This window comes from Fusarium verticillioides, chromosome 1 (assembly GCF_000149555.1).
Source record: "Fusarium verticillioides 7600 chromosome 1, whole genome shotgun sequence".
Lineage (NCBI taxonomy): Eukaryota > Fungi > Ascomycota > Sordariomycetes > Hypocreales > Nectriaceae > Fusarium > Fusarium verticillioides.
The window spans coordinates 5,073,265-5,095,671 of record NC_031675.1 but is presented as its reverse complement, the minus strand read 5'-3'; the positions used below and the strand labels follow the sequence as shown (position 1 = coordinate 5,095,671).

The 22,407-nt window shown below is 49.3% G+C and overlaps 13 protein-coding genes across 16 annotated transcripts; 4 read left to right on the top strand and 9 right to left on the bottom strand.

Moving 5' to 3' along the window:
• Nucleotides 1–272: 272 nt before the first annotated feature.
• Nucleotides 273–1,044, bottom strand: FVEG_14655 (hypothetical protein; the record flags this gene model as incomplete). The annotated part of the gene is made up of 2 exons (XM_018903600.1): nucleotides 273–905; nucleotides 973–1,044. 2 exons carry the CDS (start codon nucleotides 1,042–1,044, stop codon nucleotides 273–275), a joined length of 705 nt encoding a protein of 234 aa, XP_018742525.1.
• A 1,502-nt stretch (nucleotides 1,045–2,546) lies between these two features.
• On the bottom strand, nucleotides 2,547–2,975 carry FVEG_00408 (hypothetical protein; the record flags this gene model as incomplete). The annotated part of the gene is made up of 2 exons (XM_018886874.1): nucleotides 2,547–2,784; nucleotides 2,848–2,975. The coding sequence occupies 2 exons, from the start codon at nucleotides 2,973–2,975 to the stop codon at nucleotides 2,547–2,549; spliced, it is 366 nt and encodes a 121-aa protein (XP_018742526.1).
• Nucleotides 2,976–3,315: 340 nt separating this feature from the next.
• On the bottom strand, nucleotides 3,316–4,741 carry FVEG_00409 (hypothetical protein). Its single transcript, XM_018886875.1, has 3 exons — nucleotides 4,404–4,741; nucleotides 4,320–4,348; nucleotides 3,316–4,265 (listed from the first exon to the last, which is right to left on the bottom strand). The coding sequence occupies exons 1-3, from the start codon at nucleotides 4,663–4,665 to the stop codon at nucleotides 3,765–3,767; spliced, it is 792 nt and encodes a 263-aa protein (XP_018742527.1). The 5' UTR covers nucleotides 4,666–4,741; the 3' UTR covers nucleotides 3,316–3,764.
• Nucleotides 4,742–5,065: 324 nt separating this feature from the next.
• Nucleotides 5,066–5,236, top strand: FVEG_14656 (hypothetical protein; the record flags this gene model as incomplete). Its single annotated transcript, XM_018903601.1, has 1 exon — nucleotides 5,066–5,236. The coding sequence occupies one exon, from the start codon at nucleotides 5,066–5,068 to the stop codon at nucleotides 5,234–5,236; it is 171 nt and encodes a 56-aa protein (XP_018742528.1).
• A 951-nt stretch (nucleotides 5,237–6,187) lies between these two features.
• FVEG_14657 (hypothetical protein) lies at nucleotides 6,188–6,636 on the bottom strand (the record flags this gene model as incomplete). Its single annotated transcript, XM_018903602.1, has 3 exons — nucleotides 6,188–6,373; nucleotides 6,468–6,495; nucleotides 6,548–6,636. The coding sequence occupies 3 exons, from the start codon at nucleotides 6,634–6,636 to the stop codon at nucleotides 6,188–6,190; spliced, it is 303 nt and encodes a 100-aa protein (XP_018742529.1).
• Nucleotides 6,637–7,024: 388 nt separating this feature from the next.
• FVEG_00410 (hypothetical protein) lies at nucleotides 7,025–8,636 on the bottom strand. Its single transcript, XM_018886876.1, has 3 exons — nucleotides 8,279–8,636; nucleotides 7,964–8,213; nucleotides 7,025–7,911 (listed from the first exon to the last, which is right to left on the bottom strand). Exons 1-3 carry the CDS (start codon nucleotides 8,450–8,452, stop codon nucleotides 7,445–7,447), a joined length of 891 nt encoding a protein of 296 aa, XP_018742530.1. The 5' UTR covers nucleotides 8,453–8,636; the 3' UTR covers nucleotides 7,025–7,444.
• Nucleotides 8,637–8,784: 148 nt separating this feature from the next.
• On the bottom strand, nucleotides 8,785–10,819 carry FVEG_00411 (hypothetical protein). Of its 3 annotated transcripts, none has more exons than XM_018886878.1 (4): nucleotides 10,651–10,819; nucleotides 10,447–10,588; nucleotides 10,234–10,395; nucleotides 8,785–10,184 (listed from the first exon to the last, which is right to left on the bottom strand). In XM_018886878.1, the coding sequence occupies exons 2-4, from the start codon at nucleotides 10,472–10,474 to the stop codon at nucleotides 9,025–9,027; spliced, it is 1,350 nt and encodes a 449-aa protein (XP_018742532.1). In that variant the 5' UTR covers nucleotides 10,475–10,588; nucleotides 10,651–10,819; the 3' UTR covers nucleotides 8,785–9,024. The 3 variants fall into 3 exon arrangements, with proteins under 3 accessions (XP_018742532.1, XP_018742533.1, XP_018742531.1); XM_018886879.1 differs by having other exon boundaries at nucleotides 10,447–10,606; nucleotides 10,651–10,774; XM_018886877.1 differs by having other exon boundaries at nucleotides 10,447–10,813.
• A 578-nt stretch (nucleotides 10,820–11,397) lies between these two features.
• Nucleotides 11,398–14,555, top strand: FVEG_00412 (hypothetical protein). Its single transcript, XM_018886880.1, has 3 exons — nucleotides 11,398–11,813; nucleotides 11,874–12,966; nucleotides 13,019–14,555. Exons 1-3 carry the CDS (start codon nucleotides 11,760–11,762, stop codon nucleotides 14,380–14,382), a joined length of 2,511 nt encoding a protein of 836 aa, XP_018742534.1. The 5' UTR covers nucleotides 11,398–11,759; the 3' UTR covers nucleotides 14,383–14,555.
• Nucleotides 14,556–14,821: 266 nt separating this feature from the next.
• FVEG_00413 (hypothetical protein) lies at nucleotides 14,822–15,782 on the top strand. Its single transcript, XM_018886881.1, has 2 exons — nucleotides 14,822–15,369; nucleotides 15,421–15,782. The coding sequence occupies exons 1-2, from the start codon at nucleotides 15,069–15,071 to the stop codon at nucleotides 15,597–15,599; spliced, it is 480 nt and encodes a 159-aa protein (XP_018742535.1). The 5' UTR covers nucleotides 14,822–15,068; the 3' UTR covers nucleotides 15,600–15,782.
• FVEG_14658 (small nuclear ribonucleoprotein G) lies at nucleotides 15,150–16,297 on the bottom strand. The gene is made up of 4 exons (XM_018903603.1): nucleotides 16,230–16,297; nucleotides 16,044–16,115; nucleotides 15,923–15,997; nucleotides 15,150–15,864 (listed from the first exon to the last, which is right to left on the bottom strand). The coding sequence occupies exons 1-4, from the start codon at nucleotides 16,257–16,259 to the stop codon at nucleotides 15,787–15,789; spliced, it is 255 nt and encodes an 84-aa protein (XP_018742536.1). The 5' UTR covers nucleotides 16,260–16,297; the 3' UTR covers nucleotides 15,150–15,786.
• Nucleotides 16,298–16,430: 133 nt separating this feature from the next.
• Nucleotides 16,431–18,115, top strand: FVEG_00414 (hypothetical protein). Its single transcript, XM_018886882.1, has 2 exons — nucleotides 16,431–16,563; nucleotides 16,633–18,115. The coding sequence occupies exons 1-2, from the start codon at nucleotides 16,458–16,460 to the stop codon at nucleotides 17,910–17,912; spliced, it is 1,386 nt and encodes a 461-aa protein (XP_018742537.1). The 5' UTR covers nucleotides 16,431–16,457; the 3' UTR covers nucleotides 17,913–18,115.
• On the bottom strand, nucleotides 18,042–20,005 carry FVEG_00415 (hypothetical protein). Of its 2 annotated transcripts, XM_018886884.1 has the most exons (7): nucleotides 19,733–20,005; nucleotides 19,487–19,683; nucleotides 19,395–19,430; nucleotides 19,066–19,343; nucleotides 18,895–19,020; nucleotides 18,361–18,847; nucleotides 18,097–18,309 (listed from the first exon to the last, which is right to left on the bottom strand). In XM_018886884.1, exons 1-7 carry the CDS (start codon nucleotides 19,944–19,946, stop codon nucleotides 18,184–18,186), a joined length of 1,464 nt encoding a protein of 487 aa, XP_018742539.1. In that variant the 5' UTR covers nucleotides 19,947–20,005; the 3' UTR covers nucleotides 18,097–18,183. The 2 variants fall into 2 exon arrangements, with proteins under 2 accessions (XP_018742538.1, XP_018742539.1); XM_018886883.1 differs by having other exon boundaries at nucleotides 18,042–18,309; nucleotides 19,066–19,430.
• A 501-nt stretch (nucleotides 20,006–20,506) lies between these two features.
• FVEG_00416 (hypothetical protein) lies at nucleotides 20,507–22,405 on the bottom strand. The gene has a single exon (XM_018886885.1). The coding sequence runs from the start codon at nucleotides 22,292–22,294 to the stop codon at nucleotides 20,714–20,716; it is 1,581 nt and encodes a 526-aa protein (XP_018742540.1). The 5' UTR covers nucleotides 22,295–22,405; the 3' UTR covers nucleotides 20,507–20,713.
• Nucleotides 22,406–22,407: the final 2 nt, after the last annotated feature.

The following is a 22,407-nucleotide window of genomic DNA, read 5'->3' as shown; positions in this document are numbered from 1 at the left end:
TGAGAAAGAGACTTTTATTAATTTAGCATAAGTTTATGATACCTTTGCTTAGTTTAGGATAGCTTTGGCTGAGTTTATTTGACAGCACAGTCACGTTAACACGTATTGATACAATCAGACCCTCTTATTATATGCTAATAGCCTAATATCATGTATAAAGAATGCAGCATAACCCGCACGTCCGCTCGTCTCCTTTACCAGCTTGCAGCCAAGCAATTCTTGAACCTCCTCCAACGTATTGTTGCCCAAGTTTTGAACCCATCCCACTTCTCCTAAACATCACAGCAAACAACAGGCTGCTGGAACACACGCTGATAAGCATTTGGTTTGTTAGTTTCGGTCTGGGGATCCCGCCCAAAGAGAACGAAACCAAGGTAATGGCCGACTGCGATACACAGAATGACGTAACCATTGAAGGAAACAGCCATTAGTATGAGACCATAGGCAATGGCCACCTGTAGCACGTGCAATAAAGACCGGATCAAGGCATGCTCAACGCGGCTAGGGAAAAAAGGGGGAACACGGTTATTGGGGCCAATAGCGGAAGCAGGCCGACCGGCCACAGGTTGAGCATCAGCGGGTTGAGCATCGGCGGGTTGAGCATCGGCGGGTTGAGCATCGGCGGGTTGAGCAGATCGAGCAGATCGAGCATCCGCAGGCTGAGCGGCAGCGGGTTGAAGGGGGCCGAGTTCAATACCAGGAATTTGAGGATTGAATTCTCGAGGATTGCCGACGTCTCTGGCGAATCTGTGGCGCTCCCATTCTCTAGAGACACGGCGAACGAATTCAAATAGCATGGCCACAGCCAAGGCGCCGAGGCAGGTCAAGGCGAATAAGGCTGCGGAACTTATGTACCACCCCTCAGAAATAAAGCAGGCACCAATAGTGTTCCAGTTCCAAAGCATCTGTGGGAGGTGTTGTCAGCTGTGATGCTCGAGATGAAATTCATGAGAAAAGAATGGGATAAGTTACGGTGTTTCTCAAGCAGGATCCAAACTCCTCCGCGCCGGAAGCGGCGAGGGCAGTTGCAGAAGTTGGATGCATTGTATTTGTAACGGAGGGAGTCATGTTGCAAAGCTATAGCAAAGTGATGAAGTTTTGTTTGATGATCTCTTGATAAAAGTTTGATTGTTGAAGCAAGTTGGTGATGATGAAGATGATGGATAATGATGGAGGAGAAAAACAAGGTCAAGATTCGAAAGGACGGTAGGTAGGTAAGGTAACCGACCTTCCCCAGTCCACCACAGTCATCCGCAATCGCCTTCAGTCACACCTTCCACAAAACGATATGACTAGACTACTTAGGGGGGAAAGAAAACTCGAGACCTCAATCCAAAGTGATATAAAGACTTGGGTAAATTTGCATAAATTTAGGATACCTTTATTTAAGTTTAGGATATCTTTTGCTAAGCTTATTGTAATACCCTTTATTAAGGTCTGGTGTTTTCTTACTCTTGGAGGCTAGGGTCAAGGATGGTTACAAGGACCGGCCAGTTCGTCAATAACTTTATTCCAACGTTAGTTGTCGTTTTGCGTAGATGAGAGACACGTGAATGCTTGGCACTCTTCATTACACGATGGGATATTCACACCACTAACTTGATATCTACAAGAAGAGACACAAACAAGTATCGAGATGGTGTGAGATGTATGCAGTAAAGACTGTCCATGCTCCTCTTATGAAGGATGGGCAGGGATAAATATCAAATATCCTCAACACCAGACAATTACGCAACTACCGGCTCACAAGATCATCTTGTAGCTTCGTGCAACAACGCCAGCAGACCCCTCTTCGCTAGTGGCAAAGGCGACTCTGGTAGTTATGCGATGTTGTAAATGATGGCGTCATTTGACACTGCAGCCTGACACTTGTGCCGGCCGATTCAAGACCCTTCGCTCCGCCCCTGAGGCATCAACACTCTTCCACCAGATTCTACGTAATGCTCGTAACCCCGGGAGACGGACTGTCAGTAAACAATGGAAGACTTTTTGACTACTGTGCATGAAAGGTTTGTGAATTATTGATTTGTGGTTGCACAATGCTCGAGTGTTTGCCCTGCCCTAAGCTTCCCACCAAACGAGCTCACCGGTGAAATAAACAGTGACTGCTGGCTCGATGCATTTGTTCTCGGGTGGTTAGGAGTGATATTGGCGAGAGTATGGGAGGCAGAGTGTACATGAATGGATTTGCCTAGTAAAACACGCCTAGATTGGGCTTGCTACACTGGGGTGTCCACAGGAAAAGGACTGACAACACTGCTCAATTTTAGACTTCAAGCGCACTGAGTGGTGACTCAGAAATACCAATCAGATTGAGTAGATTCTAAGGAGCGTAGGGATATAGAGATGAAGGCATTCACGTCAGAGATGGTCAAGTTTGGGTACAGTTGATGTATTGTGCGTGTCTCGAAGAGACAGCCTTGTTAAAACCACTTCATATACTGTACTACTGCCACCTGTTCAAAGCACATGCCATCTCAAAAACCCTCCAGACCGTTCCATGTCGTGATCTTCGTAAAATTCATAACTTCGTGGTCGTTCGGGACTTAGATGCGGTTGTCAGGAACGCCGCCATCCCAGATGCCACCATCCTGGGTGGCGGCGTCCTGGGAAGCGGTCTGCTTTCCATCGTTATACTCTTTCTGTCTCTTGTGCAACTCCCGAGCCTCTTCGACAGTGACGCCGAACTCGGTCGTCTGAGGTAGCATATGCGCACCATAAACCGAGCGCCGAGCGGCGACCATGACGTCCACTGAGCGCTCAATTTTGTGCTCGGTTCCGTCACTGCTCAAACATGGGTTAGTTCCGTCATGGGTGGACGACGAGGAGAGTTGAAGATGAACTTACACTCGCTGGACCTGAGCAAGGCGCTCCTCGTGGGTGACGTTCGCGGCGTCTTTCTTGAGGCGACGGCGGATCTTGAGTTTGTTCTTGATCTTTCGGATCTTGAACATGAGCTTGGCGGCCATTCCCATCGTGAATGAGGTTGCGGATACAGAGGGTACGCTGAGGGCAAATGTGAGATGCTGAAAGGGGAGACAAAGGAACGTGAAGTGAAGTGACCCGAAGGGAAACAACACAAAGAGAAGGGCAAAATACCGTAGGTAGAGAAAGCAAATGTAAGTTTGGTAGCAAGTTGGCTTCAGGTTATATAAAAGAAGGATTGTTTGTGATCGGGTCGTGAGTGAGCGAGAGATGTTGACCTGAAGAAGCGAAAAGAAGTCTGCGGGGGAGAAAGGTTGGGTTTTTATAGCCAAAATATTTAGCGAGCGATTGCAAGTTCAGTGGACTCTTTCGAGCTTCAGGGCCATCAGTTTCTGGTGCAGCAGTACGGCAGTTCTATTTCTGATATCAAAGGGGGGAGTGTGGGAAGCTCAGCTACGCACTCACTGATCCTGAGCCCAACTTTGCGATACACGCTTCGAAAAAAATGGACAAGTTACATCCATATGATGCCAAACTTCTTATCGAGTTTCATGGTTCTATCTTTTATATCAGAGTTGTGAATATCAAAAAACCATGTTGCAGTTCCATGAAGCTATTTTCCCCTTTTTGGACATTTCAGCGCACGTCCTGCTAGGTGGTTCCCTAACGGCCCGCACAAACAGTGGGACTCTTCGAGGGTTTGAGGCCGGGTACCTGACTAGACCCCTTATGGACGGGGGACTCGCGTGCCATGGTGGGTAAGGGTGGGCACAGGGATGCCACCAAGTGCTGTCTTGGCCTTGGGAGGTCGTGATGCCCGATGATCCTCGAATACAGGATTAGTTCTTCAGTACTGGCTCTCCTTCAGCACACTCCGACTCATCATGAACGTAACGATCGACTGCAGTCGCTGCATCTTCCTCGCCATCGAGAACATCCAGCCAGTGTCCCTTCACGCCCTCCTTCTCCAACACCAAGGCCATGACTCTCGCGGTTGATGCTCGAGTGGTCATGCCTCTGGCTTGCTTCGTCTGTCCCAAGAGCACTCCCCCTTCATCCTTGTCGGTGAGACCGCCAGGGCGGACCGATACAGCGGTCAAGCCGTCTCTCTTCCTGGCTTCAGTGACGAGAGCTTCATCGGCGGCGGTCTTGGGCTCATAGTAAGGACCCAAGAAAGTTGAGTTGACCTTCTTCCAGCCTTCCCAGTCTTCGGCAGTCCACCAGGGAGCTTTCTTGCGTCGAGCGCCCAAGTAGGAGACCTGGAGATGATGACTGATGGACTTGTTGGCGACCGAGGCCTTGATGAAGAAGATTGCAGCATCACGATCGATGCGGATGATCTAGAAACACATCAGTTACACACAACAGCTCACGATCCATGAGAGCGCTTCTACCGTGTCTTGATCAGTTCCCCTTCCAGGGCCTGTTCACTGATCAGCGTACACTTCTCACGGCTCCCGGACCAAGATCCAACCCACCAGCGCTGAAGACAACAGAGTCCGGCTTCACTTCGTCAAGAATGGCGGCAGCCTTCTCCTGACTATCAACTTTGATGAGATCGTGAACCAGGATCTTGTGGTCTCCCGGCAGGCCCTCCGAGATCTTCTTCAGGTCATCGATCTGGTCAGGGTTGCGGATCAGACTCGTCACAGTCCAGGACTTCTCCAGCAGGATGACCGTGAGAAGCCTACTAATCTTCCCATTGCCTCCGAGCACAAGAACATGACGGTTGGAAGCCATTGCGTTGGTTGCGAGTATCACGATTGGGTTTGGAAGTTGGAAGGTTGTATAAAACACGCAAGGGACAACAAACACGACATGTATCTCAGGTACATATCAGCTAAGTTCAGTACCCTGGTACTTCTCCCCCTTTACTGACCAACCACGACACAGACTACGGACTTCGGACTTGTCCATGACGCGAGCAGCTCCACTATTTGTCTTAACGGGACATCACTTACAAGGAAGGTACAACCGTCGAACTACCTACGCACGAGAAAATACTACATCACGAGATATGAGCATGGAAGAGCCAATGGCTTCGATTAGCGGCTAGGAACTACAAGGAACACAATTTTCGTCGATCATTGCTCATTGGCAGCTTCTGGCTCTCCTTGCTCGGGCACAAGAGTTGTCCCAGATGGACTTGGTTCCTGGTGATGATGGCGGCGATGACTATGTTTATGACCATGGCGGTGACCATGCCTATGGCCATGCACATGCCTGTGTCCATGGCAATGTCGATGCCGATGTCGATGCCCATGACTATGCTCGTGGCATCGCCTTCGCGGTGGCGGTTCCGGCTGGCTAAAGCAACATCCCATGCTGATTGATGGAGATCCTAGTCGAGAGAGGCGTTGGTATCGGTTTCGTCAGTTGGAAAACAAGTGTAGAGTCGTAAGGAATATCGACTTGGAAAGAATCAAGTTTGGCGGCCCTTGGCTAAGGACTTTATACTCTCTTCTGCAGGAGCTCATATAAACAGCCAACAGCTGTTCAAATACAACCACTGGATCAGTACCGTCATAAATGGAAGCATTTTACTTGACTCAGTGTCGTTAACCGCCAAGATTGAATGTTGGTGATCGAATATTCAGATACACTTCCATGAGAAGCTTTGCTGTTAGACTAAAATTTTGATCCGCCACGGCCTGGCGTCTATGCTAAGTTGCAATTCTCCTCAGGGGCTTCGAAGCCTGGAAACACTGAAGACCCAGACCTCTCACTGTGTACAGTGGGCCTTTAGGTATTTTGGATTTTGAACACTACCACCCGCAGGGGAAATCAGGACAATTGAGATTAAAGCCTACATTAAGAAGACAGTACTAGTCCCCAGCGCTCAAATACATCCAGACGACCTATTTATGGCCGAAGAGCTATGTAGGTATACATAGCCTTGACCTTTGACCTTCTGTTAACTCCCACAATACTGAAATTGAAAACCTTGCTAACCGTATATACCTCAGAAATCAAACTCCTACCCAAGCAAGACATAACGCGTCGATACGATACCCACGATCTATCCCTGAGCCCAAAGAAACCCAAATGCCCTTCTCCCGAACCGTATACGCCGAAGCGTCGTCCAAAGAAATCAAAACTCCTCCCATACAGAACGCCGATCCCATGTCAAGTTTTGCCCTCTCATCCAGGGACTAGTCACTGAGCCCGCTCAGATCTGTCGGAACATCACGTCTGAATCATAATTAGGCCGTAGTCGGCCTGGTACAGTGATCGAGGACTCGAGGTGGCATCACTACGAGGTTCAGTCACAGCCCAAGTTCGGAGAGCGTGTGCTACTCTGGGCTGTGTATCGCTCAGAGGCCTTAGGAAACCTAGAGGGATGAGTCTCGGGGGCTTCTTCGTTTTCGTGGCTGGACTCGAATTCCAAGAAACGCTCGGAGTGGCGTTTTGGGCTACCCCAGGCAGCGCGGATGGAGTCTAGACTAGACTGGAGACTGTCAGTATTTCATGCAAGTCCAATAAGTCTCTGCCATCGGTAGATTCAACCGCTGACTAGTTTCACTTATACCTCTGTGTCTCACATCCATCGTAGGCGTTCTACGGAGTGAGCTTGAAAGGGTCAGCAACAAGACCCAAACCAGGGCCAATCTCCGCGACTTACTCTATGTAGAGGGCGGGTAGATCACGGAGCTCACGGGCGAAGCTCGACAGTTCATCATCCTCGAGTTGGCGCTGACACTCTTCGACCATTCGTGGAGAAAAGGCGATTGGAAAAGTGAGATCTCGCATATGATCAAAGCCGACTTGAACCGTGGTACTATCGGTGCCATTAACAGAATACGTCGAACTTTTGTCTTAAAGTTCACTGGATTCAGAGCTCGAGGAGCTCGTGTCTGAGCCCCTGTCGCAGGTTGAAGACTCAAGAGACTTCCGAGTCCGAGCTCGTGCTTGAACGTCTACTGCCGTTGTCCTTCTGGCTTCGAAGTGAAGAAATGGAACGAGTCATGTTGGTGCTGTGGTGATGGCAAGGCTCGTGACTCTGATGGTGAGCCTATGAGTCTGATTCCTCACTTATATCGTCTTCAAGATTCTGGTAAATGTCCACAGGAGTGATGAGATAAGGAACAAGAGTTGTGGCTGTGCTGAAATCAAGGGTTCATGGCCATTCTGCGACTCATTAGAAGGCTTGGATTCATGTATGGTTTCTTTCAAAAGTCGTTTCTGCAATATGGCTTTTGAGGTACTGACATGTTTGCAAGTCAGGTCTTTATTCATTCCGCTACCCGATGTAGTGTGACCACGACCTTACCATATGAATGTACAACTTCAAAGAAAACGCCGTTTGCTCCTTTCTACGAGCCTATACCAAACCAAGAATCACAATGCGGAGGAAATTCACCCCTCGGAGGGGAAAAGTGAAGATAGTTGGTAAACCGATCCATTGAATTCCTTCGACTAACAAAGCTACAGTTTTCATCCTTTCACTTACTAAACAACGCCAAAGAAGAACACACGCGACCTTTCATCCAAGCCCGACTAAAAAATCCTATCTTCCCAATCATTGCTTCAGACCCGGAAGAGCATAGAGCTCCTGAGGCTTGCCCTGCGAATCACAGCTCGAAAACTTCCACCACTTTCCGTACCACGAACCCGCGATATTTGTCAGACCCCAGGAGATAGGCGCAGGCATTGGGGGCCAGTTAGCCCACATACCCTCCTCGGCGGTTCGATCCAAGTTCAAGAGGAAGAAAGGCACAACATCGAGAACGCCGGCCTTTGTGACTGTCTTCTTGCCCCATGTCTTGAAGGTCAGACCGGCGGCAGCGCCTTCAGGAGTGTCTTCCTTGGGAGCCTTGGGGTGGTTCGAAAGAGCGGCGATAGTGGAGATTTCGCTGTGGAAGTGATGCTCGAAGGGCTCCTTGAAGGCATCCATGAGCTTGATGACCTGAGCGCCATCGAGATCAGTGGGTAAGGCGAGGTTAGAGAGATATGTGTTGAACTCGGCGAGGGGCGCAAGGAATGACTCTAAGATCTCCGTGTTAGTGACAAGGTACTAATTGAAGATTAGGGTTCTTACCATGCTCATGATGGGTCTCGTCCCAAACTGGCTCGTCGCCGAGAAGCTCTTGGACCTTGGGGAAGAGGTTGTCCTCCTCATCATCGTGGTGCGATTTGACAAACTTGAACCAAGTCTGAGAATATCCAATGAAGTCGGCCTTGTCGGCGTCCTTCACATGAGGAGCTTGGAGGTAGATGGAATTGAAGCCACGAATGATGGCGTTGTGCAAAAGCGCCATGTGAGTGGCGCCTGTGGTGAAGAGATCGGTCTACCAAATTGACTAAGTCAGCATTGCCAATTACACCCTAAAGCACTTAAGTTCAATTGACTAACCTTCTTAGTCTCATACTGTGGTGTTGTCACCAGCTTCATAGGCCCATCAGCCCATGGCTGGCTACCAGTCGGTGAGGCGGACATATTAAGATACGGCGAATTGGCGATAAACACAGCAAGTCCAGCAAAAAAAGCCTGAGCTACAATAAAGAGGAGGATACGTTGGCCAGGCATGATGAAGGACACGAGAAGAGAGGAGAGGAGGGGGGGAGATAAATGCGACAGAACAGGTACAACGAGGGACACGTTTGTCCGACTTGAGAGTGAGACAGCCACTCAAGATTCAGCTTCTGGGTTCACTTCTTGATGGTTCGATAGCTCGTCATGTCATGGGAGCTCATGCGGGTGTGGGTGGGAGCTGATTAAAAGGGGATTTGTTATTGGGCGAAACACGAAAGACCCTGGAGCAAAGGGGGCCCAAGGGGGTAGCAGACGGACCATTTCGAAGGCCGGACCCCGGGAGTTCGGACTTTTGATGTGGGGCCGGCCGGGCTTGATGCAAGTCCTCGGAAAGAAGATATCATGGCGTCTCATGAAGTGTGAGTGTCTACATATACATACAGTGTAGTATCACTATGAAGAGTACAAGAGTAGACAAATGAAATACGACTAACATTATCAATAACTGTATCGCTTCGCGTTACATTCAAAACTCCATTGCCCAATCCGAAAGACGCCATTGACAAGATGCCACCAATTTTACATTCTATGTACATTAGTTCTTTTAAACCGTCCCATAACTCCCTCTAGGCGAATGCTCCAACGGCAGCCATCAAGAGTGCACCGGCACAAACAGCCATGTAAGCCTGTAACCTCCTCTTGCCCTTCAAAATCTTGTAACTCTTCTCTGCCAAAAAGTCCTCCGCCAACAGTTGCACAAGGCCAGCATACAGCAGCAGTCCCGATGACACGGCGTTCATGAAGCCAACCACGAGCAAACCTCCTGCGCTCTTGGGATCGTACATGCGATGCACGATAAGACCAATTGCTTGACCGATTGGTGTTGTGGTTCCGTAGGCGAGAACCATGAGCCATGGACGGAGAGATTTGCGGGGGAACTGAATTGCGGCGATGCGGCTGCCAAGGGCGAGGCCTTCAAAGGTTTGGTGGAAGCTGATAGCGACTAGGAAGACTACGAAGGCGGGGCCGGTAGCGACGGAGATGGCCATACCGATGAAGACGCTGTGAAAGAGAATTCCGGCCTCAAGCAAAAGGCACTGCAGTAGCTTTCTTTGTTGCTCTTCGGGGTTCTGTGGTCCGGGAGACATGGGCGTCATGGGTGTCATTGGCTCCTCCTCAGCCCCAACTCCCTCAGGCTTGAGCGATGCATAAGGTCCATGTCGGTGTCTCGTGCTGCTTGATCCAGCTGGTTCAAGCTCTTCCATATCCAAGTCAAGATCGGAGTCGTCATCGTTGAAATCATCGTTAAGCTTCTTGCCCTCCTGTCCCACTAGGGGTGAAGATCCGGGGAGAGGCGACACGCCAGCAACTAAGCCCTGACTCTCCATGTTCTCAAGATGAATATCCGGTGGTCGCGGTCCGTGCCTCCTTTCAGACAGTCCAGCTGCATCCATCATGGGCAGCTCGCTCTCGTGTTCGTCGTCCGAATCAAAATATCCATGATTGTGGGAGTGAGAGTGACCAGCTCCTCGGGCCGTAAGGTACGATTCGATGCCGACGACAATGATAGCAGAGATCATAGCCACAAAACCTGGAAACGGCGTATATCCTTTGCTAAAGAAATCGGGGAGGCATGGGTCGGTCATGGACTCGAAAGCGGTCGGGAGGAGGTGGACGAAGGCCGTTGCCAGAAGGACACCGGTTCCAATGTGCTGGCAGTAGAATATCACGGTTTTCTGGCCTCGGCCGCGCATCGTCCGTCGCGAAAAAAGAGGGAATGCGCATGCTAGAAAGATATCAGTACCGTCTCAAAGCTCCCAATTGAACAAACCTACCTAACGTGCTTAGTGTCAAGATAAGGATCAATGCAAATACATGCGCCGAAGTATCATAAGAGCCCTTTGTCCTCGAACCGCATTCTGGTTTCTCGCCATCATCTTTGCGACGCTTCAACTCGGCGAGGATCAAATCTGTTGGAATTGAAGCCCATGACTCCCCTAAAAATTGTCAGTAAAGGGGCTCAACTAAAAAGTCATGAAGTGTAATACCTCGAGGCACCTCTGAATGGGCGCTCATCTTTTGACCGTAACTACCTGGTTTCCCTATAATTGCTGTTTTGTCGACAATGGCATCGCGGGAGAGGACACGATTATATGGAGGTCAATGTGTGTGTGTTGTGTCTTTGGCGTACTATTTTTGTTTGCGTCACTGTTCTAGTTAGGTAATTTGAGTTGGAGTAGACGCAAACTCACATGTTTTGGGTTTGTTTGACCTGTTCTTTTCTTGGAGGCGCATAATCCTCGGCTGATGGTTTCAAGGGGCATAGTTGTTTGTTTTACCAAGGGATGAAGCAAGGGTTGTGAATAAGAAACGTCAATAACCTCCTTTGTTTCCTCTTCAGGTATGAATAGGGACTTGTTGGTCTCTCTTTATACCAGACAATTTGAGAGTCTCCTGTTGCTTCATGGTGATGTGATGTACACCTAATGGCGCTATTCCTATTAGTGCTCCAACTCTGCAGCTGTCAATGGCGATCGTTCAGGGGCCCCAGGTGATGCTCCAGTTGGGTCCAACAAGACACAGGCCAGAATGAGGCCTTGCAACACAACCACAGACTGAAGTACGTGACTGAACCTAACTACGGTAATTTTCCGACATTTACACCAAGTTCTGACAGAATTTAAGATGTTTGTTTCAATATACATAAACATTGCGTGCAAGTGTACTTCTATTATTATCGGTTAACTATTAGTGACCCTCCCGGAACTTAGGAGCGAGGAGCCGACGTTCTCCACTGAAGCTCTGGAAGGACGTGACACTTGTATTTAGCCGATGGTGACACTCACTGGCCTCGCCTTGTATCGTACTTCTATGTACAAGACACAACTGTAGAATGCAACTCAAAGTCGTTCTAAGCTTAGACCAACAGGCAACGGCTAATCAAACGACTCCAGAACTCTAATTACGAGAAAAAGCCATATTTAACTAGACCATCTCGAGACTTTCAAGGCTATTCACTGGGAAAGCTCCGTCTGATCATCGGAATAGCCTCGGATCGGTACCATTAGCATCGATAGAGTCACCACTAAACCAAGGAACCACCTTGTCCGCGATCCAATGGCACAACACGGCATCCTACGCAGATGCACGTAAAGCGGGTACTCAATGGCCACATGAGTGCCCATTCTTCGGTTGAACGACGGATCACTCGGGTCATGTACATGCGAGCTCACTATCCTGGGGAAGTCGTCATGGCGTTGAGGGGTTGGCCATCGTGCTATTAAAGAGCTGCCTTGTCCTCGTTTCACAAGATGTGACTCTCCTTCACTCCTCTTCAGTCAATTGACTTCTCATTATCAACATGGCCTCTGTTGATATCCAGTCCATCCTCTCTTCTCTCACTCTTGAGGAGAAGGTATGTTTGGCTTACATCCTATCATATCCTCATTCAACTAACTGATCACTTCACTCACAGATCTCACTCCTCGCTGGAAAGGACCTTTGGGAGACAGTCCCCATTTCCCCCAAGGGCGTACCTAATGTCAAAGTCTCAGATGGTCCCAACGGCGCTCGAGGAGCTGCCTTTGCTGGCGGTACATCAGCTGCTTGCTTCCCTGCCGCTTGTTTGATGGCATCAACCTTCGATGTCAATCTTGCCAAGAGGATCGGCACTGCCCTCGCCGAGGAAACACACTCCAAGGGCGCCCGGTGTCTTCTCGCACCTACCATGTGCCTTCATCGTCATCCCCTAGGCGGTCGCAACTTTGAGTCGTTCTCAGAGGATCCTTTCCTGACTGGCAAGATGGCCGCCAGAGTTGTGGAGGGTCTCCAGGACAAGGGTGTTTCGGCTACTATCAAGCACTTTGCTGCTAACGAGCAGGAGACAGAGCGCTTGACTGTCGATGAAACCATCAGCGAGAGGACCTTGCGAGAGCTTTACCTCCGACCATTTGAGATTACAATCAAGGAGGCCAATCCCTGGGCTGTGATGACTTCTTATAACCAGGTCAATGGACACCATGCCGACTCCAACGAGTTCCTGCTAAAGAAAGTCCTCCGAGGCGACTGGGGATGGGATGGTCTCGTTATGAGCGACTGGGGTGGTGTCAACTCTACAGCTGAGTCCCTCGAAGCTGGTCTCGATCTCGAGATGCCTGGTCCTACCCGTTGGAGGAAGACCGAGGATGTCATCACAGCTATCAAGGCTGGCAAGACTTCTGAGGAGACCATCGACGAGCGTGCAAAGCGTGTGCTCAAGTTCCTCGAGCGTCTCAACTGCTTCAAGGACCCTAGCATTCCTGACGAGAAGGCTATCAACAACCCCAAGCACCAGGCTCTTATCCGAGAAGCTGGATCCAAGGGTATCGTTCTGCTGAAGAACCAAGACAATGTTCTTCCTTTGTCGAAAGACAAGGTCAAGGGCAAGAAGATTGCCCTGCTAGGCCACGCCAAGATTGGTCTCGCTCATGGTGGCGGCAGTGCATCTGTCAACGCTCACTACAAGGTTACCCCTTGGGATGCTCTTCACGAAGCTCTCGGTGACAGTGCAGAGTTCTCGTATGCTAAGGGTAAGCATATCCAGAAGCGAAAACTAGGGAACGATAACTAACAGTGCCATAGGAGCTCACACATTCCGAATGCTTCCCCCTATCGCCGAGAACGTTGTCGACTTGGACGGCAACCCCGGTTTTACTTTCAAGATCTTCGAACCTGGCAACCCTGAGCCTATTGAAGTTAAGCCTGCTCATCCCGACTCTGAAGTTTCCGTTTTAAGCAGCTTTGGTTTTAGCAACAAGGATGTCACCCTCGAGGGTACCTTCACAGCCCAGGAGACCGCCAAGTACTACTTTACCGCCTCTGGTCTGGGACCGAGTAAGCTTATCATCGACGGCAAGGTCGTCTTCGAGCAGAAGGAGAACTCCAAGGATGCAATGGGTTTCCTGTTCGGCGGTGATAACCCTCCCGAGTTCAAGGTCTCCTTGGAGGCGGGACGCAAGTACAAGCTCGCTATGCACACTTCACCCCCTGCTGCCAAGGACGGAGAGGATCTTGATCTTGGTATCTTGGAGGGACGAGTTGGTCTGCGAGTAGGATATATGTCCGAGGCGGAGCATGACTATGACCTCCTCTCGGAAGCTATCGACGTCGCCAAGGACGCCGACTATGCCATTGTCTTCACTGGTCACGAGCCATTCTGGGAGACTGAGGGCCAGGACCAAGTCAGCTTTAACTTGCCCAAGGACGGTAGCCAGGACCGCCTGATTGCCAAGGTTGCTGAGGTCAATCCCAACACCATTGTCGTCAACTCGACTGGTGTCGCCATTGCTATGCCCTGGTTGGAAAAGATCCAGGGTCTTGTCCAGACGTGGTTCCCTGGTCAGGAGGCTGGCAACTCCATCGCAGATGTGCTGACAGGTGCCCAAACCCCTGAAGGCCACCTTACCTGCACATTCCCCAAGAAGATCGAGGACTGCCCTGCGTATGGCAACTTCCCCGGAAAGCACGTTGATGGCAGACTGAGGGTGACGTACGGCGAGGGTGTCTTTATCGGCTACCGCTACTTCGATTGCCTTTCCGCCGACAAGGTCAACTTCCCCTTCGGTTTCGGTCTCTCTTACACCACGTTCGACTACTCCGACCTGGAGGTTAAGGAGTCTAGCGGTGACTACAGTGTCAGCGTGAAGGTTTCCAACACGGGCAAGGTCGTCGGCGCCATCGCTGTGCAAGTCTACGTGGGAGCTGCTCAGACTGCTAAGGGCGATCCTCTGAAGCAACTGGCTGCCTTTGAGAAGGTAACACTTAAGCCTGGTGAGAGCACAAAGGTTGACATACCTGTCCGTACTCGTGACTTTGCTTTCTTTGATGAGTCGGCGAAGAAGTGGGTGGTTAAGGGTGGTGATTACAAGTTCATGATTGGAAGATCTGCCGGTGATATTGCTTTGGAGTCAAAGATTGCTGTTGAGGAGATGTCATTCGACCCATGATTACAGATATTTAAAAGCATGTGTAGCGTTATCAAATCGAATCCATTTAATCATAAATCAATCACCGAATGCTGCCCGGCTACCTATTCACCACCAAGTTCTCTGAAGTGTGTTGTAAGTGAGCTATCTGTGTGTGCTTACCCTAAAGGGCAATTTGTTTGATAAATTTACACAACTGGATCTTAACGATTTAGAAAGTCAAATATACTTTTCTTGAAATATACATGCCTCCACCTGTAAACTTTTCGTCATCCCTCTATATCACATATACTTGTGAGTGTTGTTCTATGGATCCTCTGTTAGTGGTTAACTATTTAACAATCAACATTGGCTTTTACCCAGTCCAAAAAGAAAAAAATCGCCATTTTCATAAGTATATCACAAGAGCAAGTGCCCAGCACTCTAGTCCGTCTTACTGAACTAACGACTCTTTCTTCAGAATTTCTATATTGGGTGAAAGGCATTTGTAATCTGACCTGTGATGTTGCCGTACAACATTAATCCGGGGTAAAAGTTCCGGGTCGGCCTGCAGCCCGTCATCATCACCTACATAAGTAGCTTCGATATAAAGTGCAAGTCCTCTTGCCTCCAACCTAACTACACAATCAATTTCAAGTCCTCTTTCAATATCACCACTATAGATATCTCAAAGCTTGTTTACTCTCTTCTCTTTAAAAAGTCACATCATGGGAGAAGACGCCCCGCAGGACACCCCGCAGAAGCAATGGTGGGAGGAATTCCCTGAGCCAAAGGCCAAATGCCCTCGAACGGACCCTTCAATTGTCGCAAAGCTTATTGAAGTGAATGCAGCTTCCGGAAAGAATGCTCACAGGGACTTTTTGCTAGTAGATGTTCGAAGGACGGACTGGGAGGGCGGCACTATCGCTACATCCGTCAATCTCCCCGCTCATACGTTGTATCAGACCCGTCCTCAGATCTATCAGCTTGTCAAACAGGCGGGTATCAAGAGAATCATCTTTTATTGCGGTAAGTCATCGCCTAATAAACCAAACCGGTCTGGTACTCATTGTTACCCAGGAAGCTGCGGTAGTCGAGGCCCCCGATGTGCTGGTTGGATGCAGGACTACCTCGATGAAGTTGAAGAGACGGAGGTCAAGGCTGAAATTCTGATTGGAGGTATCAAGGGTTGGCAAAAGGCATATGCTGGCCAGTTGATGGACTCCTATGACGAAAAGGTTTGGGAGAAGAAGGAGTAAGGTAGTGTAGTGTTTGGCTGGACATGGTGTAACATAACAATTCGAGGATATCCTTCCTCTCTTGATATCTAGTAAGATGTGACCCAAACAAACTGCCCTCAAGGACTTGTCTCATTTTCGACCTTAACGCCAAGAAAGATCACATAATTTCCGTCGTCTCTTCTAGTGTTTCCGCCATTCTTCAGGATCATCGTTCTCCACGTCGGTCGTCGCCGCCGATTCTCTCGAGAGCCTCGAGCATCACTACCGAGTTACCACGGATGACCTATCCAAATGTTAGTATCTTGTCTTCTATGGTCCGAAAGTGCGTCGGGAAAACGTACAACCATGCCAATTCTCTCCTTCTCTCCTCCATCCTTTTCCTCCACCGCTTCGTCGAGGACAATGTTCAGGAAGACCTGTTTCCATTAGTTCTGTTTATACAATCGCACGGATACTGCTCACATCGTAGCCTCGGAGGATACCGATGACCTTTCGGCTGCCGTTCAACTGGACGAACAGTCTCTTGTCGAGGTACTGTTTAGAAAAGTTAGCTATGGATCAGCAGCAATAGGTCGCAATGCTTCAGTCCGGGAGAAGTGCGGAGGACAAAGCTGAGGAGCATGCGACACGGAAAAGACCAAGACTTGCCTTCTTCAGCTCAGGTTGTGCGGGCGCCATCTTGAGCAATAAATGGTTGAATAGTTGGATGCTGTTTCATGCGACGCGATCGCGGCCTAGAGCTATCTCCATTTCTCTGGGCGGAAATTCAACATCACGTGCTGATAAGATATCGAGCCAAAATGCACGTCACTTTCATCCGTGTCGCGAACTTTCTGCTTCTCAGTTAATGCGCCAACATTAAAAGACAATCGCATCATGAGTTTTTCTACGAAACGAAAGGCTAAGGTCATCAAGATCGCCGATGAGGACTCCAGCGAAAATGCCGCCTCAGTAACAGGTGGCGACAGTGCTGGTATCGATGGTGAGTATTTCCAGAACTTCAAAATGCGACTCTTGCTGATGGGATCAAGGCTGACCCTCGCGAATACAGAACCTGTTAAACCAGTGTTTGGCGCAAAAGCTGGCCGTAAACCATTCCGACAGTCGGGGCTGAGGAAGAGCTTCAATCCTGCTGATAGTGAGGGCCTGGGAGACGCACCAGCCGCGAACGACGACGAGGATGACGGACCAGTCGTGGTTCGACCAGCGATAAGTCGATCAGGATCTTTGAAGGGGAAGAAAAAATCGAACAAATCATCACGATTGTCCTTTGGTGGAGACGATAGCGCTGCAGGAGATGACGAGACCACCGAGGTATTCACTCCTAAGAAGTTGCCATTGGGGCGAGCATTGGAAAACAGCGCTATCAAAAGAGGACTGGGGACGAAAGGCCTTCCCATGAGGACTATTGGGGACGATGACGACCGGCCCAAATACAGCAAAGAATACCTTGAAGAGTTGCAATCATCCACACCAAATACTCCACAAAGGCCGTCAACACTGCCTCCCGATGACGCTGATCTTATGGACCTGGATGCTTCTGAACTTGAAGGCGCGGTTGTTGTTGATTCGTCAGAGTTTAACCAACCACAACCAACGGCTATTCTAACAGAAGCCGAGATTCTAGAAAAGAAGGAACGGCGTAAACGATTAGCTTTGGAGAAGGACTTCCTATCGGTTGAAGATGATGAAGACCCATTTGGTCGCAAAAAGAAGGACGATACACGATTAATAGCCGAGGACGAGGATCTAGGCGAAGGTTTCGACAATTACGTTGAAGATGGTGGGCTTTCCCTGGGAAGGCGTGCCGAAAAGGAGAGGCGGAAACAAGATCGCAAGATGATGGAAGAGCTCATCACAGCTGCCGAGGGGCACACTTCAGATTCCTCCTCCGATAGCGATGCTGAGAGACGAATCGCATACGAGGCTGCACAGACACGTGCAGGTATGGATGGCTTGAAGAAACCTCGGAAAGATCCTAGTCAGGATTTGTTACAAGCGCCACCCAAGATATCACCTCTACCAAGCTTGACGGAATGTCTAGCTCGTCTGCAAACTACGTTAAAGGGCATGGAGGAGGAGATGAAGGGGAAGCAAAACCGTGTCCAGAAGCTTAAGAAGGAACGCGAGGATATTGTGAAGAGAGAAGGGGAGGTACAAGCTCTGCTGGATGAGACGGGTAAGAAATACCAAGAGGCTATGGGACAAGGAAAGGTCGTTGAGGGCAAGGGCATAGAAATCCCAGCAAATGCGCCTGTGGAAATGGTGGGAGCCAGAGGGCTTGAGACACTGGGCACGCCATCAAGGAAACCTGAGGAAGAGGGGATTTGAGCATAGAGTGGCGGAGACTTTTCTCGTTCTACTCAGTCGATTCGAGACAGGTGTAATTGCTTGTCATATGTATTATTCGAATAAACGAATACCCAGTCAAACTCACGAGAGGTATTGCAAATGTGATCTCTTGTGTGACCTCATGTAAATCGAGGCCGGCTTTAGATCTACAAAATGTCAAATCCAGAGGACTAATATGCTACAACTAAGATTTAAGATATGAGATAGATACAGATTACCGCTTCTCGTCTAGTTAATCGCACATTGGAAGTTAGTTCTCTTCATCATCACGCCTGATGATTGTGATCCAAAAGTCTGAAGCAAAGAGGAATACGGAAGTCTGGGTCTTGATAGGCCTTTCAGCGTTAAATATAGCAAAGTCGTAGCGTTTAAACAGCTGGCATCTGTTAGCATATCTATGTGAGGTGCTTTGTACAGGCGTACATACCTCAAAAACAGCCTTGTGAATCTCCATGAGAGCAATCGGCTTTCCCAAACACGAGTATTTCCCGTGTCCGAAATGTGTGTCCAACGCCGCTATCATATCTCTTAGCCTGTCCTCATCAGCGAGTAGCCATCGCTCAGGGCGGAAAACATCAGCATCATCGCCCCAGACAAGCCGTGATCGACCGACAGCGTAGAACCCCTGACCAACTTGCGTTCCGCCGGGGACGAAGAAGCCGTTGACGGTATCACCTTCGGGAGGGACTTGTTTGAAACCGAGACCAGCTACTGGCGGCCACATGCGCAATCCTTCGCGAACGACGGCTTGAAGATATGGTAGTGTTTGTGTCTGTGCCCAGGAGATGGGATTGCTAACTGACGAGGCGACCTTTCGAATCTCGGCGATGAGGGAGCGGTATGCGTTTGGATTTGTGATCAAGGAGAGTATGATCATCCGAAGCGCGTGTGCTGTTGTGTTAGAACCAGCGATACTGAGGTTGGTCAATTAGAGTCTTTGGAGTGGTTTGAGCGAACTTGCATTGAGATGAAGGCTTGTTGGATAAGTTCCTCCTCATTCATACCGTTGCTGATATGCATCTGCATCATATCCTTCCTCGTCGTGACCCCCTCGGACAGTCTTTTGCGAACAAAGTGCCTCGCGAAGCTACAAAAGTCAGCTTGCGTTATGGTTAACTGAGATACAACTCACCCCATCAGTCGCCCGAAGCCAACCTGGTCCTCCTCCCGCGGTAGCAAAAGATTTAGCGGCCACTGGTGAACAACCCTTCCTAGCCAGGGGTAGACGGATACCAGGTTCAAGACCGGCAGTGAACTAGCATTTATCTCGTTGTATTGGTAGAGATCTTCATCTTTTGTCAAGTAGCCAAATGGTTCACCGAAAGATACGTTGCCGATGACATCCAGGGCAAAGAACTGTGTCTTTTCGGCAAGGTCAAGAGGTCGTGATTCGCTTGTAGTTGAAAGGTACTTTCGGTCAATGAGCGAGATGAAGTTGAGGAGTTGACGATCAATGCCTGCCTCGAAACCGAAACCTTCATTTTCTTTGTAAGAATACTTAAGAAGCTATTAGTATCTATCTCAAGAGCGTTGCGATGGTAGAGTTGACTTACACCAGGTGCCATCTTTGCTCTCATGAATTTATGCTTTGCTTCATCCCTCTCAGAGACGACATTATCAACACCAGGAACTATCCTGCCACTGCTATAAAAGTCCCCTTTTGTATAAGTGCTTCGCACAGCGGACATGTTGCGCAGCACAACAGGGTCTGTTGAGAGCACCTCATTGGGGCCAATACGAACAAGAGGGCCTATTGATTGTAAGTGATTTTAGGTAGTGCTTTGATGGGTATGTCGTACCAAACTGATCAGCTGCGTTCTTTAAATGCTCATGATAGCGACCGCTGAGAGCCCCTCGACACTGCCACCATGAAGTCCATCCTGCGCTGGCCGGGCCAGGAATATGGCGTAGACGAGACCAGCGACGAACAACACGAAATAGCTGAGCGACAAGTAACACAAGGGTAACCTGCAGACAGATCTTGGTTAGCGGTTGATCTGTCAGAAATCCCATGGTTACAGATCAATTGGCCGTGTCAAGGTGTGTTGTAGGTCTGAATAATAACGAGTGCGAGCACGTTAAGTAGATGATATGTGACCTGTGACTTACCAGTCTCGATCTGCCTGGATTGACCAAGACCAAGACTAGATTAGTCTAAACCCCGGCCCGCGTGGATGCCATGAAGCGGCGTAGGATCAGGCGTCCCATTATTTCACCTCTTCAGATTCGTCAAACTGAAGACATTGATAGAAGTTGGCGTGCATAAGGCAGGGTTGTTTCAAGCAAGGGATATGACCGAGAGTAGCACTTCTGGGCTGTTGTCAGCATGTGCTAAATGAAGAAGTACAATGAATCTTTATCGTGATCGAGATTGTTTGATTGTGAAAGTAAACGAATCGGAGAATAACGAGGTAGTAGAAGAACCAATCGCGGGGGTTTGAGGGGTTGACGGCTTGAGGCGTTTTGCTTCGATAGTGCTAGCTCTAGGCCCAAGCCCGACTTTGACTATAGAGGTATCTTCAGCAGCCAATAGCCCTGGCAGAAAGGAAGACGAACAGAGTATCATTTTGGATGCTCAGAATTGGTCAGCATGAATTAGATGTAAGATATGAAATTACAAGGATTTAGATAAGCTTATAAGTTAATGCCATTTTCATCATTCATAAATCGTGTCAGCTAGTAATCCTCCGGCAACGTCGAATCCAGGCAAACGCCATCAAGATCCAACAATCCCGAAAAGCAAACTCTTGGCATTATTGTTTCTCTCTAATATCCACACTTCAGATATCCTTCTTTCTTTGTCCTCCGCTGTAGAGAAGCCCACTCGTCATATCACCCATCAACCACGCCCACCAATCCTTGGCCAAGTTCACCCGTCCATACCATGGACCTTCATCAGTCACCTTTGGCATGCGGTCCGCAGCTTTGACGAAATAGCTGCTGGTAGCATTGACGGGTAGCTTCTGCGGCTTGCTCTTATCCTTTTCACTCAGCACGGGCATAACACTCGTTGATCCCGTCTTCTCCATTTCCTTGATAACGCTTATCAATGTCTTGGCCATAATGTCGGCCCCAGGTGTCCAAGACGTTGTCACGTAGCCCATCACGAAGCCCATGTTAGGGACAGAGTCGACCATGCAGCCACGCCAGGCGTAATGTGAGCCAACCTCGATAGACTGCCCGTCTACCAACGGGGTTATGCCGCCGAAGAGTTGGAAGTACAACCCCGTTGCGGTAACGATGATATCGGCTTCGAGCTTGCGACCAGATTTAAGCAAGATACCGTCCTTTGTGACAGTCTCGATTGTGTCTGTCACAATCTCGCAATTGCCCTGATGCAGGGCCTTGAAGAAGTCCTCATCTGGACACATGCAGAGTCGTTGTTGGAAAGGATTGTACCTGGGGTTAAAGTGAACATTGACGTCAATGTCCTTGGGCAGTGCCTTTTGCATCTCCCCCATCAAGACCTTGCGACCCAATGCAGGGAAGTTGAGTAGAAACTGAGTGGAAAAGACTTCGGCCAACACGTCTTTCCAATACACCAGCCAGTATGCTAATGAGAAGGGAAGCATAGACTTCAAGCAAGAGTCGATGGTGGAAGTTGTAGGTCGGGAGATGACGAAGGATGGACTGCGCTGGAGCATAGTCACCATATCTGCCTTCTCAGCAAGTGATGGGACGATTGTGATCGCTGTGGCTCCTGATCCGATGACGATGACGCGCTTGCTAGAGTAGTCGAGATCTTCGGGCCACCATTGAGGGTGAACGACCTGTCCCCCGAAGCCCTTGAGACCAGGAATTGTCGTCGGAAAAGCCTTGTCGTACGCATAATAACCCACGCAGCTGATGACGAAGTTGGCGATATAGGTCTTTTGCTGACCGTCCGCATCGACTTCTATCTTCCAATTCTGCTCGTCTGTCCGCCATTCGCACGCCAGCATCTTATGTCGGAAGCGAATCTTGTCCCTTAAGCCTGCTGCATCAACAGCCTCCTCCAGATAGTCCACGATCTCGCCCGCCTGCGCCATCTTATGCTTATGTTTCCAAGGATACCATGACAGACCAAAAGCTGTCATGAAGGAGTCGGATCGAAAGCCCGGGTAGCGAAAGAAGCGCCATGTTCCGCCAATGGCTGATTGCGCCTCGAGGATCGTGTACGAGCGGTGGGGGAGTCTCTGGTTGAGAACGTGGGCGGTGTTAATACCGGAGAGGCCAGCTCCTATAACGAGAATGTCGTGGTGTTCTGTTGGTTCTTCCATTGCTGCGAGGTTGTGCGACGACGATGTTGGAGATGCCGTGCGAGAGGTGGGAGGTGTTGAGTAGTGAAACTGGCGTTGAGAAATTGCGCTCTGAAAGTACATGTACAGCACTTGATCTAAGGTGTTAGTCCCGCAGTTAATTGACGCCACTAAGCCATTTTACTGCCTTTGAGCCAATTGCAGTAAACAAAAGCATTTTATAGCCAGAACCAGCA